This window comes from Platalea leucorodia (assembly GCF_965183815.1).
Source record: "Platalea leucorodia genome assembly, chromosome: 6".
Taxonomy (NCBI): Eukaryota; Metazoa; Chordata; class Aves; order Pelecaniformes; family Threskiornithidae; genus Platalea; species Platalea leucorodia.
In genome coordinates, this window is record NC_138828.1 from 2,650,898 (window position 1) to 2,669,592 (window position 18,695).

The 18,695-nt window shown below is 49.8% G+C and overlaps 1 protein-coding gene across 1 annotated transcript in view; it reads left to right on the forward strand.

Annotated features, from left to right (window-relative positions):
- The window catches only part of SEPTIN11 (septin 11), a 50,981-nt gene extending 33,133 nt beyond the window's left edge, over window positions 1–17,848 (forward strand). Inside the window, exons 3-10 of the mRNA XM_082316216.1 lie at window positions 83–278; window positions 1,994–2,180; window positions 4,313–4,474; window positions 6,259–6,355; window positions 8,179–8,347; window positions 12,354–12,486; window positions 13,569–13,756; window positions 17,671–17,848. Coding sequence (XP_082172342.1) covers window positions 83–278; window positions 1,994–2,180; window positions 4,313–4,474; window positions 6,259–6,355; window positions 8,179–8,347; window positions 12,354–12,486; window positions 13,569–13,756; window positions 17,671–17,686 — 1,148 coding nt within the window. The 3' untranslated portion in view covers window positions 17,687–17,848. The remainder of the gene's footprint in view (window positions 1–82; window positions 279–1,993; window positions 2,181–4,312; window positions 4,475–6,258; window positions 6,356–8,178; window positions 8,348–12,353; window positions 12,487–13,568; window positions 13,757–17,670) is intronic.
- The last annotated feature ends 847 nt before the right edge of the window (window positions 17,849–18,695 follow it).

Below are 18,695 nucleotides of genomic sequence, written 5' to 3' on the forward strand. Positions count from 1 at the left end.
CTCCTTAGCCTGGCAAATGTGCGCCGAGAATGAGGTGAGGAAGAGGGGTCGGACCTTACTGATGTTGCCTTTGTGTGCTCAGGTGAAACTGGCATCGGCAAGTCAACGTTGATGGACACTCTGTTCAACACCAAGTTTGAAAGTGAACCTGCGACGCACAACGAGCCTGGTGTGAGATTGAAAGCCAGGAGTTACGAGCTCCAGGAGAGTAACGTCCGTCTGAAGCTGACTATTGTCGACACGGTTGGATTTGGCGATCAAATTAACAAAGATGACAGGTAAATTAATTGCTGTCAAGAGAGGGGATCCTTGCGCTGGTGTGCTCTGAGATCAGGAGGGCCTGACCCTGTGTGGGGAGTAGGTCCCTCACTGTTCCTGAGGGTGTTTCCCGATCCAGGCAGCCGGCATCGCTCGCCCCACGAGACAGGTAGAAGTGAGGAGAAACTGAGGGGAGGAACCCACAGCTCAGCTAAGAACTGAAACTGTGTTTCTGCCCTCCTCGTCTCTGTGCAGCTTAGTTGAAGTCTCTGCTTGAGTTGAAACCTGGTAAATATTTGAAAGTGTGAGTTCAAATTGCAATGACATGGCATCTTTTAGGGAGCTGGAATCCAGATCGTAGCTCCTGTTCACAGCAACCTGCGATGTTCAAGTCGAAGTGGGTTTTGCTTTAACGTTGTACCTAGGTGCTGATTTTCTTGTTGCATGCAGGCCGTAAATATTCCGGGCAGCCTACGCAATCCCTTGTGTCCATCCATATGGACTTTAGCTGTAGTGTTAAATCTGGTCGTTCTGTGATCATGGCTAATATGCTAATTAATGCAGTTCGTATACCTTAAAGCCATACACTCCCTCGTTGCCGTGATCCCAGCTCCGTCTGAAGGGTTGTTTGCAGTCCTCTTCTCTGCACCTTGCCCCGTGAGGGCATGCTGGCCGGCAGCGTCCGTGCCGACCAAAAGCTATGAGGGCACTCGGTAGACAGATAGCATAGGCTCTTTGAAAACGCAAGCTTAACATCAAAGTTACCACCAAGATCCCCGTTAGCACGGAGATGGAGCAGGTTCTTCTTACTGTCCCATAAGGAAAACTCTGTAGCTTTCTAAAAAAGATTTTACAATGCTTTATTTCTGTAACGCTTCCTTGCTGCTTGACCCGACTCCAAAATGTAGCTGTTGCCTCCGCTTTGCAGCTCCTGCTTCTAAATAATGCTACAGAGCCGAAACGGCGAGGGGCGCGTGCCGGCTGGGGGCAGAGCCGTGCATGTCAGACGCTGCCATATGCTATCGGGCGAGAACAAAAGCTGCTCAGAGGAGCAGCAGGTGCTGGGAGCGGGGATGCTCTGCAGCTTGTTACTGCCGGGTCGCTTTGCATTTGCTCCATTGGGCAGGCAAGAAGAGCCAGCAGTACTGGTGGTGAAGCCCCTCCAGCTGCCCGCTCGGGCAGTTGGAGAGAGCGGCAGTCACAGGGCAGCAGGGCTTAGGGAGAGCTTTTGTCCTCCTGCTGTGTCCGACACATACGGCTGTGGTGGGTGGGATTTCCTCTGTGCTCCTGGTTTGAGTCCTCCCAGTGCGTTTTAGCTCTGCTTTTTTACGGTGCTTTCTTTAATACGATCTCCCAACATAAGGCCTTATTGCTTTCTTTGCAACATGCCTCTGTCTGAGGTTTTTAAGGTCTCATGCTCAGAGACAGAATTTCCAAAAGCAGAGAAAGCGGAGCAGCAGTCGTGTTAGAAACCCACGTCGTGACATTCACGCTACCCTCGGTGCCTGCAGATTAACAGGCGGTGCTCAGCACTGTCTTACGGGTCTCTGTGGCCCTCGCGCAGCGCTGCCTGTCTTTTGCTATAGCTCTCGCTTGGAAAATCGTGCAGGAGTCTGCTCTGCTGCACCAAGGGTTTTGAGCAGCTGCTCAAACAGCTTCCTGGCTGTTGATCAGCGACCTGTGTTGTCCCAGCAGCAAATGCCCTGTTTTTCTGTACCGTGTTTTCTCTCTTCAGCTACAAGCCAATAGTAGAATATATCGATGCGCAGTTTGAAGCCTACTTGCAAGAAGAGCTGAAGATCAAGCGATCCCTGTTCAATTACCACGACACCAGAATTCACGCCTGCCTGTATTTCATTGCACCAACCGGACACTCGCTGAAGTCCCTAGACTTGGTCACCATGAAGAAGCTCGACAGTAAGGTACTTGCTGCTCACGTTGTGACCCTCGCATGGCCCTACTGGTGCTTTTATGATCTTGCCGCAGGCTTAGTTAAACCGCTCAGAAAAATACCGTCTGTTTTTAGCAGTGGGGAACTGCAGAGGTGCCATGTGAAAACTCTACCTTGGGCTAGCTGCTAGAATGGGTCATTATTCACTGATTCATGTGCTGCAGAGGTTTGTTAAGAGTTTGGGCTCCTGGCCTCTTCCAGTCCCGTCTCGGGTTAGGAAACTTGGCCGCTTGCTCCACAGCTATGCTATAAAGTTAGCAACCTGCGAGCAGGAAACTGTATTTATGAGGATGTGTTAGGAGACCGCTGTTCTTTTTGCTTTCTTGTGGGTTAACAGTGACAGGTGACAGGTTTGTTCACTACTGAAAGGTCAGTTGGCTGTTGAAAAAGAGAGAAAAGTGTGTTTGCCTCCTTAAATGTATAAATGAAAATGAGAGGTTGAAGTTGAACTCTGCTAGTTCTAGCGCTCAAAGACATGGTTGCCACCTCTATTTCGCTTTGTCCGACAGATTAATTAGGTTCTTGTACAAAACCTGATTTGCTAACTGTGTGAGAGGTGAGAAATACATCTAAAACACTTGAGGTCATTTTACTAATCAATGAAAAACAAATCAAATTGCTGTGTCTGCGTGCTCTGACTGGATCCAGCTAGACACAAACAGTGATTTGATCTTCCATGGCAAATGTAGCGTTGTCCTAACCATAATCTGATAAACGGGAAGAATCTGAATAAATACATTACTTGCCATGTGCTTTTTCAGTTATCCTCAGGAGTAGCGAGAATGGGAACCGAGCTGGGTTTAAACCATGGTGTTTTACTAAATACTTGCAAGAAGATCTCATCTCTTTTCTTCTAGGGAAAATAACCGAGGTACAAATGTAAAACCTGAGTATTTAAACTGCCCTTTCTCTGTGCTTCTTGACATCGTGATTAAGCAATATAAGTCAGTCCACCTTGCCCCTTTGGCTCGTTGGATCCTGATTCTGCAGAAGATAAATGATGACAATGGTTCTTTATTTCCTAGAGTGGCCTATCGATTGGGTTTCATGAAGCGATGGAGAAGGATTCCTGCCCTATTCAACTTCAAATAGGGTTATGGAGATTTACCCAAAGTGAGCTAATTGGCATTCGTGTTCTATCTTTTGGCAAAGGGGGTTTTGATAACTCCAGGCCATCCTCCAAACAGAATTAAGCCATGTAATGTAAGAGGATTTTCAAGTGCTATAGTTAAAATCCCTTCATATAGGTCGATAACAACATCTTCCTCACTAGAATTTCTGTTTGCTGTTGCAAGGAAAAGCAAATCCTGCAACATCAAAAGCAGAAATTGTCCATCTGGGCGGAGCAGAAAGGGAAAGAAAGCAGGGTTCCTCATCCCTAATGCAGTCTTGCCCTCGTTGTGCTCGCTGTGCCTCGATCTGTTCGGCTCCCCTGAGGGTACCGTGCTATCTCCCCTCGCCTCCTAGATGGTGTTGCTGTTTGCCGTCCTGCTGCCAGTGTTGCGAACAGCCTGTCTAGGGAAGGGAGGCAGTAACTTCTCTTTCGTTTCTGTGTTAACCCCATCACGCGGTTCCTTTGGATGACTGTCCTAGAGCTGTGCAGGGATGGATCGACCCTAGCCCCGCAGTACAGCGGTGTACGGGAGCACGTGAGGGCGTGCAGGCGGAGGAAGCGTGCCTGTGTTACTGCCGGCCCCCGCCCTGTGTGTAGCACGGTTGGACGTGGACCATCTGCTTCCACCTCCACTGCAGCCCCCCGGGTGTCCCTGGTAACACCCCAGCAAACGCCCACGGGAGGCTATTGTCTGAGCGCGTTGCTTGCAGTCATCCAGCCTGCTGCGGCGTGGAGGAGAAGTGCCTAGGTGGTAATTTCCTTTTTTTTGGAACAGCTTGTAATAATCTGTGACAGTGTTTCCTGTCCAGCCGATTTGGATGAGGAGGGGAATACGACAGGACAGGAAATAGCATGTTGCCAAATCGCGTTTGACTTCTTTTTAAGGCCATCATCGCTGCTGCCTGAAAATCCTGTCGCTGCTCTCCGTCCTCTCCCGGTGATGCAACATGTTTGGTTCTTTATGTGGAGGTGCTGTCTTTGTCTTGCAGGTGAACATCATCCCTATCATTGCCAAGGCTGACACCATCGCAAAAAACGAGTTGCACAAGTTCAAGAGTAAAATCATGAGCGAGCTGGTCAGCAACGGCGTCCAGATCTACCAGTTCCCGACGGACGAAGAGACGGTGGCCGAGATAAATGCCACGATGAGTGTATGTTTTTTTCGAGGGGGTTTTGCTTGCCTTGGTTTGCGTGGGCCCATCCTTGATGGTAGGGCACATTGTACCGTGTTTCTTTTGGCTTTAAAACTGCAGTCTAAGTGCAGATATCAGGCTGGCCAGAAGGCTTTTGGAGCTGGAGATACCTGTCGCACGTGGGCTGCCTGGCCTGATACGCTTCACTGTCTGAGAAACGCTTCTCCTCTGAGCATTTTTTCATATCCTTCCCCTGCTGCAGTATTCCCATCTCGGGAAAGGAAGAGGATGGGAGGCAGAGCCCCGACGCGGTCAGGGCAAAGGGCTGCGGTTTGGGTTTCCTGTTCCAAACGACCACTTGTTGCTTAGCGGGGGGTGATTCACTTCTGCCTTTGTTTTGCTTTCCGGTGAGAGCGGGGGCATCGTCAATGAGTTCCAGCTCTTGGCAGGGCCAGCGGCCATCAGCGGCAAGGGCTCCGGCTTCTACCTCCTTCCCCTTCCTCTAGCAATAGGGGTGGGATTTGAGGGCCAACAGGGCTGTGGTAGACGAAACGTTTTAGTGGGGTTTACAGAGGGAAACAACTGTTTCCCATGGGCTTGACTTGGAGCGCAAGGGGAGGAACCTGAGCTCAGGGTTTCTGGCAGTGACGTGCATCACGGCAGTGCTGACGGGGCCCTTGGGTGGCTTTAGCGAGGCACGTAACGCCCAAGAGGACGTGCCAACCCCGAAGCAAGTGCGCTCAAAAGCAAGTGCAAGGATGAGGTTGGGTTATCTGCGTTCTTATAGGGAATGCAGGTGTCAAGATGAAGCTGTTCCCTTGCAGCTTGAAGGTTTTCGTGAGTTTCCCTGCACAGCTGCTTGTAGATGGGCAGTTGTCATGTCTAGCTGGATATCAGAGCCTCTCCCAACCTCTGTATTGCCTCCCTCTTTTCCCGGTGTTGTGTTCTCGGCAGGGAGAAGCTGGCACAGAGGAGGGACGTGGCTCTGCCAGGGTGCAGCGTGTGTTTTGCCTCCTTCTGGTGCAGCCCGGCTGCTGGGAAACTCCTTTGCCAGTTAATCACATCTCCTCTGCCACTTGGCTTCTTCCTCTCCCACCCAGCCTGTGACCGCGGCCTGGCCGACACGGCACCCGCTCCCGGAGCTTGCGCCCAGCCCGTGTGGATGCTGTGAAGGCAGGGAAAGCGCTGCGGGGGTGGGCTGGTGGCAGAGCCCAGCTCCCGCCCGGCAGCAGCCACACTTCTGGGAGCAGATCCCAGATTGTCACCACCACACCCGCGGAGAGACTGGGACGTAGCAGAGCTCGGTGACTCAGACACATCGGCCCAGGGCTGGGTCGACTCCGCTCTTCCCCTTCCTCACAGCTTTGCCCTCTTTTTAAGAGGAAGCTTTAGAAGTTATTTCTAGCAGCAGAAACACCCTGAATTTTTAGTCTACCTTCCTTGGGAGGATGCACTTTTATTTTATTTTTTTTATTGTTTGATAGTTATTTGTCCTCAGTGTTCAAATTCAGTTCCAGTTTGTAAGACTTCTTCTGTGCTTAAGATAGTAATGCTTCGTAATAACATGAAAAATATGTATGTCTCTTGTATTTTTAGGACTTCAGAATTTTGGACTTAAAGTCTGAGTAGGTTTCTCATCCAGACGGTCCTGTTGCTCTTTCTAAAGCACCCAATGAATTGTCAAGGCCTTTAAGCAACTTAAACCCAGCACAAGCTGCCACAGTAAACAGCTTGCTTCAGAAACAATCCCTGGCAAGGCAACAAAGGAAATCCCTAACCTTATTGTCCCTTTCCTTTTGTAGGTCCACCTTCCTTTTGCTGTAGTTGGCAGCACTGAAGAAGTGAAGATCGGCAATAAGATGGCCAAAGCCAGGCAGTACCCCTGGGGTGTTGTGCAGGGTATGTTACCGAAAGCACGGATAACACCTTGTCATCCTGTCTCGTTCTGATGAAAGGTGCATTGATCTTCAGGTGGTCCTTATCGAAATCGAGATCACAGCTCTAAGCCTTCTCCTTAAAATCAGGGCTTTGCAATCTTGATCTAATCATGGAGGGGGTTTGGCGGGAGGGTGGTGGTGTCAGCCTAGCCATTGGCTTTGGCAAAGAGCAGGGTAACATTCCTAGGAGATGCTAAATAACTAGCTTGAAAAATGGCAGCTTAAATCTCCAGTCTCTGTTCCTTATGCTTTTCTGCCAGCAAAAAAGTGTGAGCAACTGGGAAGGCTTGGAGAGTCGAGTGGTTCGGTTTGGACCTTGCCCACAAGCCTGAACGCAAACACGTAGCTGGGGGATTTTCCGGGGAGGTCAGCAGGTGCTGTGCCCTCTCAGCTTCAAGTGGGAGCCGAACTAATTCAACGCTGACTGCTTGGTATGTTTTGTCCCGGTATCGTAAACTCTGGACAAGCAGCTTAACAACGCGGTCCTCCGTGAAGCCAGCCAAAAGCTCCTTTCTGTTGGGGAGCAGAGCGTGGTTAGGGCTCTGTTTGCAACCAGGCTGTACTGAAGCTGCCGAAGATAAGGTTGGTCCTTGCTTTCCCAACTGGTGCTGAGAAGTACAGGGTTGAGACAGTGGTGGTCTGCTTGTGGCTTCAGTTGTGCGTCCAGTTGGAGAACGGCCCAGCGAGCTGCAGGGGAACATTCGCAGGGAAATTCTGCAAAACTCGGAGGTTTTTATCAATAACAACAACTGACCCTGAAGCAGCTTCAGACTTAATGTCTTCAGCTGTATACAGCAGAAGATAATACTGGGAATAACTCGCAACTAGTAAAGAAGTTGGTATGTTTGGGAAGTCTCGGACTTGACACGTATCCTGCTGGGTTCTTGCTGTTCCCAGGAAACCAGGACCAGATAGTCAAAGAGATTTAGTTAGGTACCAAAGAGGCTTTAAAGACCTGGCCCTGAACTGGCCCTTTGCAGAGACAACTGGTCTGGTCGGAAGGGGAGCAGCTGGAGTGCCTCGCCGCGTCCCCGGAGGCACGCTGCGGAGTTGTCTGTTAGCAGCAGAGATGCCTGCTGCTTGCCCTTGCATCTTAATGAGAGAACTTCCACTCCTTGTCTTCAAGCATACCCAAACGGTTTGCCCGCGCTGAAGCGTGCAGTCCTCCGGCCGCAGGCCCTTCGCAGGCTGAGCAGCTTGCTCACCCAGGGGCTGACGGGCACACGGGACACTGCTCTGAATAGAAGTTGTTGTGGGAAGCCATGTTATGCCCTGTGTGCTGCCTCCCTTCAGCGCCAGGAGCAGGGGTTTAGGGCTCCTTCGTAAGGTTAGCTGGCATGGAAAGAGTACGGCGTCTCTGGTGGGGTCTTCTCATCGCCTTTCCTTTCCCTACTGCTGCAAACCGAGACTTTGCTGCCCGCCTGGGCCCCTGTTGGTGACTTGGATTTAGGGTGGATTTGAGTGGGAAGTGAAATCCTGAGTGCAAATGGATCATCACCTTGCTGGTGCAGAAATGCATGGAGAGACAGGAGCTCTGTGACAGATGGGCAACGCAGAGATCTTGCAAATCCAGTGAAAGGCCTTGAACTGGTGCCTGTGTGTGTTGGCGTGGCATGGTTTCACCCCCAGTTCAGCAAGGCATTTTGGTGTAGGCTGGCTTGGAGTTCTGCTTGTGTGCCTGAAGGATACTCAGGCTTGCTAAACTGGGGCCTGGGGCCAGGGAAAGGGAGGACCTGGCTCCTGGGTTTAACGTTCTCTCTGTGGATGATCTGTCTCTTTTTGCAGTTGAAAATGAAAATCACTGTGACTTTGTGAAGCTGCGGGAGATGCTGATCCGAGTGAACATGGAGGACTTGAGAGAGCAGACGCACACCCGACACTACGAGCTGTACAGGCGCTGCAAACTTGAAGAGATGGGATTCAAGGACACGGATCCGGACAGCAAGCCTTTCAGGTAGGAAAACATAACTCGGGCCTTGCACAGCCAGAGTGGTTGGAGGTTTTGGGGTTGCCGATGTTTGCCAGAACCAGGGAGCAAGCGGCCATGGTCGCTTAAGAGCAGGTGAGACCTCAAGTGTGGCTGGGCAGGAGAACCTTGTGCAATGCAATCTCACTCTCGGGGCTTAGGATCTGTACAGGATTTTTTTTTCCTCCGCCCTTGCTCTTCCTTTCCTAAACCCTGTGAACTGTCCAGTCTGAAGTGAAGCTCATGCTCATCTTCCTACAGGCAGTACTATGAGCTTCATGGAGACTTGAGTGAGTCTGTTGAATGGCGAGCTTGTTAATCACTTCGAAATTCCCCCTGATGCTTTTTGCCCTTGGAGGAGGGCAGGTTTTGAGACGGTCGGGTGATACATTAGCGCTCCCTTTCCTCTACTGCAGACTCAAGTGTGTTTTGCAGCCAGCTTGCTCTGCTGCAAGTCAGGGCCGCGTGCAATTGCTGGGCTTGAAAAGTGCAGCTGTGTCCATGCTGAGATGAAGGCGACTCGTGCGTTGAGGCATAGCTGGTTACCAGAGGGGAGATCTGGGGATAAATGTTCTTATTGACCCTCCTAGAGCTTTTCACAGCTGGGCCAAGGCGCGCTGTGAAGAGGGTGCCGTGGTCTGATGCTTGAGGTTTGGCTTTTTACTAAATACAGAGTTTATGCCGTCTGACAGCTTTATTGGTCTGAAGCCCAAGTCGTTAGCCAGGGACAACAGCTGTGTGGGAATTTGGGAGGGAGTGTTTGTTTTCTCCTTTGGTTTCCTGTTTCCCATTCCTCCCCGGCTTTTCCCCAATAACTGCACCCACTGCCTTAGCAGCATCCCACGCTCCTCGCTGCCCCAGGGGAAGGCAGTCCGAATTACATGTGCATCGCTGTGGGTTTATCCCCCCCATAACACACGTGCGTGTCGGGAATCGGCGTGCCAGTCCCTGAGACGGCAGCCACGCAGCTGGCTTGCGCGGGTCACGAACGTGGTTCATCTCTGATCCTCAACGGGGGAAAGCCAGGTGGGCTCCAGAGCAGCGGGCAGAGCGGGGGCCTCGTGGTCACCTTTCTGGAAAAGAGCGCTCCGTGGTGAGCCCGGCAAGGCCTGCGCTACGACACGGGGTTTGCATCAGTTCAGGGTTTTATTTGTGACTTGCTGAGTTTACGCAGCTGCATTTCTTTTGCGGCACAGAAACTCGGCTGGAATCAGTCGAGCCCAGTTCTGTTCCTAAGCCCAAGTGTGGAGCTTTATTGGATTTCCTTTCTGGAGAGCAGTGGCTTAAGATGGGCTCAGCCCTTCCCTTGGAGGAATCTGAGGAATTTCCATTGCTTCCTGTACACGAGGCCTCTTTTGACCAAGCTATAAGTAGAAAGGAAATGAAAATGTACAGAATTTCTCCATCTGGTACGTGCTAGTTCAGAACAGTTCGCTCTGGGTGCCTCCTCCCTCCAATAAACAAACAAACCCCATGATCCCAAGCTGTTTGGCCGAGGCTGATGTATATCTGAAATGAGGAAAACGGTAGGTTTGGTTGTTTCTGTTCTTCCTTTGGAGATCAGGGATCAAAGGCATGCCTTTCCCCTGGGTCTGGGCCCTGGGAGCCACAGGGACCATTGCTTTTCAGCCGGGAGCAGGGAGCCTTTTCTAGATCGCAGGGTAAGCAGGGCAAAAGACCCCAGCAAAGCGCTGGTGCTGTGTGGGCGCTTGTGCGAGGTGTGAAAAAGGGGGAGGCTGGCGACGGTTGTGAGACCCACCTTGCCGGCAGAACCCCCGCCGCTTGTCTGCGGTGAGGAGGGAGCACCAGTGCCCCCACAGGCATCTGCTCCATGAAACGGGGCCCTCTGCACAGAGATCTGTCTGTTGTGGGCTGGTTTCTCTGCTGCTCCAGTTAATTTTCTCAAAATACTTCTTGAAAACAGAATATTATTTGCAAGGGCATCATTCAGTGCGTGGGTGTGTGTTGGGGAATCGAGTTACTCTTGTAATCTAGGTTCATATGTTTGTATACTTAAAAACTAAATTCCCTTGTCAGCTTTGTCTGTGAGAAGCTGCAGGGATCCCAGTTGGTTTGGACTGTTATTCCTTAGGGCTCCAAGTGGTTTTTTCATATGCAGCCTGGAGTTGCTGGGCCAGTTTCTCCGAGAATTTTGCTTCCCTGGAAGTCAGAGTCACTTCAGTAGAGGATTAAGCTTGCTGGCTTTAGGTTAGTGCAAAGTTTTTACGCTCAAAGCTGGGATTAGCGTTGAACCTGGGACAATTTAACAGCAAGCCCCTGCCACCCTCGCTCCTGCCAGCGTTTTCCTGCTTGCCCATCCCCTGGCATTGTGTTTTTGGAAATGAGGTTTGCAAGAAACTGGTTGCAATCCCGGATACAATTAGCAGTGTGCAGAGTTTTCTGTCCTGCTCTGTAAGGCTGTGCTGCTCCCTAATATAGTGTGTCACTAACGGCAGATTCAAGTTTTGCTCCCTGAGGAGTGAAGCCTAATTTGCCCTCAGGGTTTTCCTAGGCTCTAGCCAGACCCTTCAGAAGGGTTTATGAATTTAAGTTGGTGTCCGCAGTCAGAGGATTAAATCCAAGACAGAATTCTAGGGAGGTTTTGATTCGAGTCTTCTGATCTCCATCTGCTGTGAGTGGTCTGCTTCTTGATTTAGTTAAGAATCCAAAGATGTTTCTTGCCCTGTTCTCCCATGAAAAGATTTTTGTCGTTTTTAGAGTCAGCATTTTTGCTTCAATGTGTGGGAAGCTGGTGTGGTCAGCTGGAATTGTGCGATTCCGCCCGGGGCGGCCAGCGCTGTGCAAGAGCAGCTCTGGGCACCCTGTCTGCGGAGTGCTCTAGGAGGCACCTCAAGTGCCCATCAATTAGCCGCGTTCAGCCCAAGACTTGGGGTTGTCTGTCCAATTTTGTTCCCCATCTCAACACACCCTGCCCCGCCACCGGAAAAAAAATCCCAAACAACAAAACCAGTCAACAGAAAAGCTGCTAAAGATCCCACCGCGTGCCAGGAAAGGCAAAAACTTGGCTTTAATGGGATTAAGATGTTCCCTTAGCCCAGTGGTTAACGTGTTCCTTAGGCACGTGGATGCGAAGTATCTGTGTCACGTCAGTGGAGTTTTCATTTGAAAAATGCATTTTCAAACAAGCATCTTGGGGGAAATAGTTATCATTCCCACACTATCATTATGGCTGAAATATCCAAATCCATTTAAGGAATAAAATGAAGAGGAATTTGGCATCCAGAGTTCCTAAGAGGAAAATCTCTTGAGGTGCCTGGGCAACATATTTTGTGTCTCAAATCTTTGCTGTGGTATCTCGGTGCTGGGGAAATAAAGGAATGCCAAGAAGTAGAGGGGGAATAAAGGAATGAAGGAATCCAGTTATGTGGTTATCTGGAGGAGGAACACTGCTGCTCGTTCACAAGAGCTTAGCCTCCCTTGACAGCTAAAGGAGAAAGAGAGGTCTCCCAAGATGGCTTTACCTAAATAAAGCTCCTGGTCTGAATCCATTGGCAATGAGTAGTGAAAATTTCTTTTGCTCTCTGTCAGTGTCACGCTTAATGAACTGCATAAAGCCAGATTTCGTGCTCTGATATGCCCGCGTCTGTCCCACAAATCTTGCGCTTCAAATGAAGAGCTTCAGGAGAAGTGAGAAGGCGTGAGTCCAACAGATCACAAGCCACGTGAGCATCAGGGATTGCTGTAGGTGCTCATGTAGTGGCTGTTTATTATCCAGGACAGTCATCCTGCCTGCTAAGTGGTTTACAGGGTCCTGAACAGTGTGCTGGTTTTTTCCTTGCTAATTTATCTCCCGCTGCTGCCACCTAGCAAGCTAGGGCTGATTTCGGTGGAAGTGTTCATGCCTCTGTTGTAGTCAGGGCCCTCTGACGATCTTCTGTGACAAGACAATACGGTAAGATCACCCAAGGCTGGAAACTCATGACTCGGCTTGAAACACAGCTCTGACTGTTTGTTTTTTCTGTGTTTTTAACAGTCTCCAAGAGACCTACGAAGCAAAGAGGAACGAATTCCTGGGCGAGCTCCAGAAGAAGGAGGACGAAATGAGGCAGATGTTTGTTATGCGAGTGAAGGAGAAGGAAGCAGAGTTGAAGGAAGCGGAGAAAGATGTGAGTATATTGTAACTCAGAGGACTGTGTGTGAGGGTTCAGGCTGGGGCTTTTCCAAGACAGCCCTGAGAAGCTGAGCATCCAGATTCCAACATCAAGCCTGCAAAGGTGCTTGCTGTGCATAAACAGGCCCAAGAAGCAGATATGAACTCAGTTCCCAGTCGTGCCGTGGACCTGTGGTGTGACCCCATCACCCAGTTCTCAGCTGCTTTTCTGTGCCTGTAAAATGGAGCAGGAGTATTGCCTGGGTTTGGGCAGCTGGAGGGGGATATATACCACGGAGCAAGCGGGAGGTGCCGCGGTGGGACAGTAACAGTGGCTGTGGCTACATAGCCCACAGCAATGCCAGCCTTGCTGTGCTGAGGGAGTCCCCTCTGCTCTCTCACCTCTTCAGTCCCACCCGAGGGAGAGAATGTTTGCCGCTCAAAGTAATGTTGATTTGCAGTGGATCTTCAGCTACGGTACAGCCAGCGTCGTCCTTTAGCAGTCACACCTTTCTGGAGACTTTCAGCAGGGAGATGAGGACTTCCCAGAGGGCTGTAAGTCCCGCTCAGCGTAGTTGTAGAGGGACGTGACAGAGCTCTTTGAGAGCAGCCCCACCGTGATTTGCTCGGTGTGCGTAGGTCAGCACTCATTGCTGTGGGACAGCAAAGACGTAGATGTCCTGCTAGGGGAGGGAGCTGTTTCTTGGGCCTCACGGAGGAGCGTGTACTTCTGCAGAGGTTGAGAGAAGAGCCCCAGAGAACAGTATCGCCCTCAACGGCCACGTTTTCTTGCTTGGTGCGAGCATAAGAGAGTCCACTAGGTACAAAGCAACGAGGGCTGGACCATGAGCGTTCGGAAGTGTCCAGAGACCTGTCATAGTCCTACAGCAACTTAAATTGCCACCGTCTGTGTGTGTGTGTGTGTGTTCATTGCAGGACTTTTCTCACAAAGTCAGGCGTGCTTGGGACAGGCCAATGACTTGTTATTAGCACAGCGAGGCCTCAGTGCCAGGGGAACCGCTTCAGGCATCGTTACCAGTAATCGGGGTGAAACATGCTTCTCTTCCCGTCCAATTCTCGTTCTCTCTGTCCCGGCAGCTTCACGAAAAGTTTGACCATCTAAAGAGGACTCACCAAGAAGAGAAGAAAAAAGTGGAAGACAAAAAGAAGGAACTTGAGGAAGAGCTGAACAACTTTCAAAAGAAGAAGGCAGCAGCTCAGCTATTACAGTCGCAGGCTCAGCAGGCAGGTTCTCAACAAACCAAGAAAGACAAGGACAAGAAAAAGTAAGCGGATGTCACCCACGTCCTTTGTAGGGTTTTATTACAGTTTGGGAGGTTGTTTTTTCTTTCTTGCTGCATGTCTGTATTTGCTTTTCCCCATTACCAGACTGGAAACGGCTTTTATCAGCCTGATCAAATAAAATATTTTTTTCTAAAGGGTGGGCCAGGGACATGATCTTAATTTTTCTCTAGAAGAGTACCTTGAAATTTAATGTCGAAGTCTGACTGGTATGGGAGAGCAATCGGATGGTGGAACTTTGACCTGCGATCTGTCCAGCCTCTTATGGAACAGCTCTGGGATGTTCCGGACTCAGATTTATCTGCCTGAGCCAAAAGTATTAAGGGGGTCTCTACCCATCCTTTCTTTCACCCAAGAGCAGTCTCTAGTTCCCATTCCTTAAGGTTATAGTTGTAAGTAGAAGTAGATTAGAAACCAAAACCACCATGTTGTTTTTACATGGGAAACGCTAGTGCCAAAAGTGAGCACTTGGAAGCTTGCTTTAAAGACAAGAAGTTTTGCTTTTGTTCTTTTTAAAAAAAAAAAAAACTACTACGGTACCGTAATTGCAGGTAAATGGCACTTGTGGTTGTATCGAGTTGACGTGATAAGCTAAGAAACCCATACCTTTTAGTAAAGATAATGGCACTGTTTTCTACTATTTTATATTCGTATGCTAGGAGTATAATCCTATACCCTCCCGTACTGTGAGATTCCAGCGACTTAGTGGGCAGCAGGTGTATCTGTGGACAGAGTCTGTCCTGTGGTCAGTATTTGGAGGCGGGATTTTCAGGTGTGCTCAGTTTGGACCTAACTCTGCTTCCGTTGTAACTGGAGGAACGTTGCCATTGACTTGGGCTCAGAGTTAGGTCACCGCAGAGCTCCGTTGAAAAACTTGCGCTCCAGATTCACCCAAATTGACGTAACCTCCTTCTTGCAGCCTCTGCTTGGAGATGGCTATGTTGAGCCTGCTATTAGTGCAAGAGAGCCCTGTTTATTACACGATACTGGCTACTCCACTGCGCTTTAAAAAGCAGAGCGCAAGGTCCACTTAGATGTGATGTGTGCACTGAGGCCAGACGAACCTTGCGGAGGTGAAGTAGATTGCGCGTGGCTTGCTTATATCGCGCAGCAAGACGGGTTACCGCAACAGAGGCTGCTTTGGGCCTCCTGCCATAATTTCCATTCGCTTTTTCCGTACCTAGTAAGAGGGTACTCATGCAAGCCCTTTCTGGGTGATCTGTGATAATGGCGCTAGCCGATACCTACAATCGGGAAAGCTGTCAAGATGGTAACGCAGCAAATCTCGCTGGCCAAGGCTGCTTTAACCCCCCCCACAAAAAAGACAGTTCCACGCTTAAGAGCCGATAGCGAAGGGGTGCGTTCCTTAATAGAGCGTGGCAGAGTAACCTACTCGATTAACACTAAGCTGTCGCTGTTGGAAGAACCAAAATGCTAGCAGGGATGTGGTGTAGTCTCCTTTGCTAACCTGCGAACTTAAGCCAGGTCTGAGCTGTCTTACAGCGTGAGCCTGTGGGATTGTGTTGTACTGCATATATACTAGCATATTTTTCGACTTTGGGAAGTAACGCTGACGCTCGTTGCATGTCCCCTGTCTCTGCGGCTGGTTCGGTGCCCGTCCTTTGTTGCTTTTGCCCTTGGCTTCCCCGGGGAAGGTGGGGAGGGCCTAGGGCTAGTTCCTCAGCTGATGTAAATTGATGTAGCTCCTATGGAGCCCTGCTGCTTTATGCTAACCGAGAACCTGGCCTTCGGCACCCGCTGAAATACATAGAGTGCTTGTGTGCTGCATGCTCTGCTTGGGGAAAGAAATCATTACGGACTCCTCAGTGTCGTGCTGAACTGTAGAAACTATAAGTGTCGTCAGCTAATGTCCAAGCATGCTGAAATACCGTTCTGCGACGACGCCTGTAAATGGCATAGGCTGAAACACCGGTCTTCTCTCACGTGAGAATTTGGACACGGTGACCTGTTTCCTAAAAAGAATAGAGAATTTTGAAGACCCTTTTTCGTATCTCTTAAACAGAGTTGGTAGCTTAATATTTTTAAGAACTCTGCAGTCAGTTTTTTCACCTCTTCGATAGGAGACCAATGCAGTATATGACGGTCTGGGGAATTTTGTAACTTGTGGTAGTCAGTGTTAGCTACTGTTTGCTTCCGTGAAGTTAGCTGGCACATGCACGGTGTCGTGGGTCTGATACCTGGATGTTTCTAGCGACCGTGACAAACGCAGTTTCTGCTTTGCCGATGCATTCACAGAAATCCAGTCGTGAGGAACATGCACGTGTTTTAGTGCGTCCTTTCGGTGTCGCTCCACACCAGGTGCTGTAACCGCTTCAAATGTTCTTTAGTGTCTCAATTACTAATGGAGGCTTTGAAGGGGAATGCTGATGCTTCTGCTTCGTAGCACACCTTGGTTTTTCTAAAGGCTTTAAGTTCCTCCTTGCGCTCTAATGAAAAGCTGCAGTTTGTTTAGGTAAGGCTTTCAACCTTTCTCTGTGCTGATACGGACTGGGGTGGCTCTTGTGCGTTTGCCAGAGGAAATCCTTGCCACGCACGATCCTTGTAGCTTCCCCAGAAAGTAATTCATGGGAACGCTGCTTTCTCCAGGTGGGATCAGATTTCTCCAACTTGGACAACGGAGACTTCCCTTTGCGCTGTGCAAGCCGGAGGGAAGGCTCAGGGCAAAAGCTGCCGCTGGCCTAACTCCATGAAGGAGAACTTGGCCTTTTGGATTTCCAGACTGTTCCTATAGGAGCAACTTGTCTTTTTATACCTTTTTTTTTTTATAATCTGTTTCACAGATTCCCATAGCTTATGTGTTTTTCATCTAAAATTGTTGCGGCTCTGGCCTGCCGACAGAAGCGTGCTGTTTTCAGGACAGCCCATCTGTGTACCTGAGACACTTGTGGGACCGTAGTATAGACACGCACTCGAGTACTTACCCGAATGTGGGGCTGAGCATACTTATCAAGCCCCTGCCATAATTTTGGGACGGGACTGTGCTTCAAACCTGAACAATCTGGAGATGGTTCCTGGCAACAGACTTGGCAAAACCAAATAGGAGCAGCAAATAGCCTTCTGGTGCTTGCCTGTTGTTTGGTAGATGGCCACATGCATGCCTCAACACGTGTCGTTGTGATACTTGCTCGTCCTCGACGCCCCCGGGAGCCGGGACCATCTGTTTGGGCTCTGTTTCTGTTTATTTCAAGCTGCTTCTGAAAACCAGATGAAAAACCTTTTCCCAGTTTCCTTTCTACATAATAGTTTCCAGTCCAGTGTGACTGGTCTGGCCATCAAGGGCCACGCTTAGTCCCAAAGCCATCCGTAAGCTGTAACACGCAGCTATAAGCTGTAACACACGTGTCAGGGCCTGGCCCAACACCCTGTAAAAAGAGGGGTTTGTTGATGTCTGAAGGATCTGACTTGGTTCTGAAAGCTGACGTGCTGAAGTGCTGGGAAAAATCACGAGGTCCAGGTCTGAGATCCCTGAGTTTAGGTAAAGGCTGCGCACTCGGCCTTCTGCAGGAGCGCAAAGCAACCCAAACCGGACACCTGCAGCCGTACCCCCAGCCGGGCACGTTCTGCAAAAATGAAGCTTCCAGACGCCAACCCCGGTGTGGTCACAGACTGTAACCTTGGCGAACTTACGTGGTTGGTTGCTCAGTCGTTCTGCTCCCTCCGTTATTCTTTTTGCTTTTGCTTGTCGTAGGCTGGAGTAAAGCCCAGCCTTGAGGTTTAATTTCTTTATAATTCCATAATCCATCTGCATGCCCACCCACCAGAGCGGGTTGCTGGTGTCGGCTCTCCCAGCTTTCTTTGATTTTGGTGGGGTTTTTTCCATTTTGAGTTCAATTATTGCTAACTTTTTTTTGTTTTTTGTTCTTTTTTTAACTTGCAGTGCAAGCTTCACATAAAGCCTGTCAAGCCAAGGATGTTCCTGCATTCACCTGCTTTTGCAGTAATGTCTCTGCCATCTGTTTTCTTTCTTTTTTCTTTTTTTTTTTCCATTTTTTAACATGAATAACTATTAACTCATCTAATAACATAGTGGGAACAAGAAGGAAGAAGGATTGGGTAGAGGACTGTGTGCAACTGGAAGTTCAGGGGTGGGTGGAGGGACAAGGTGATGATATCATGTATTTTTCTCATCAAAACCAGCAGCAGTAAATCGTTGTTGCCCCCAAATTTGAACTGAGAGTCAGGACTGGATGTCAGCAGCTCGGGCGAGCGTCCTTGACTGGATCAGGTCCTCGGTGCTGCTGGCCTACCCAGCTCTCGGAGGGCTGGCTGCGATAGCCCTGTGCTGAAGGGGTCCCTGGGCCCGCAGAAACCAGCCTCGGGGAATTCCTGCCGTACGAGGGTGACAGCCCAGTCCCCGGTGTGGCTAAACCCCGGAGTTTAGTCCGACCCATGTTCCTTCCATCGCTAATGTGTTAGAGCAATACGAGTCCCACTGTTGCGGGAGAGGGAGGCGGGTATGTGTGTGTAGATAACAAAAGTTTAACTGACCTTGCATGCCATTACATTTGCATGATATTTTTAATTAGTTCCTGGTTTTGTTGTCTGACTTGATCGTGCTAGTTGGCTTGGATTTACTGTCACGCGCCGGCGTATTTTTACAGCCACCCTTCCAGTTCGGTGTAGTAGCTACCCGCTGAACGCTGCGGTGGGAACCGAACGGCGCTGCAGGTGCCTGGGAGAAGGACCGTTTCTCATGACTGCTTTCCATGTACTCGCCCGACTAAAACTTTTGAAATCTCACTTAAAATAGTACCTGGTTTCCAATGTGTACGATATTAGCAAGACTTAGCAGCCCTTAGGGAATCAAATGCCTGGGCAGGGGGGAAGACATAGCCTGCAACATCCTCTTAGGGCCTTCAGGAGGACTCTTGCACGCACTTAAATACAGACTCGCAAAGCTGC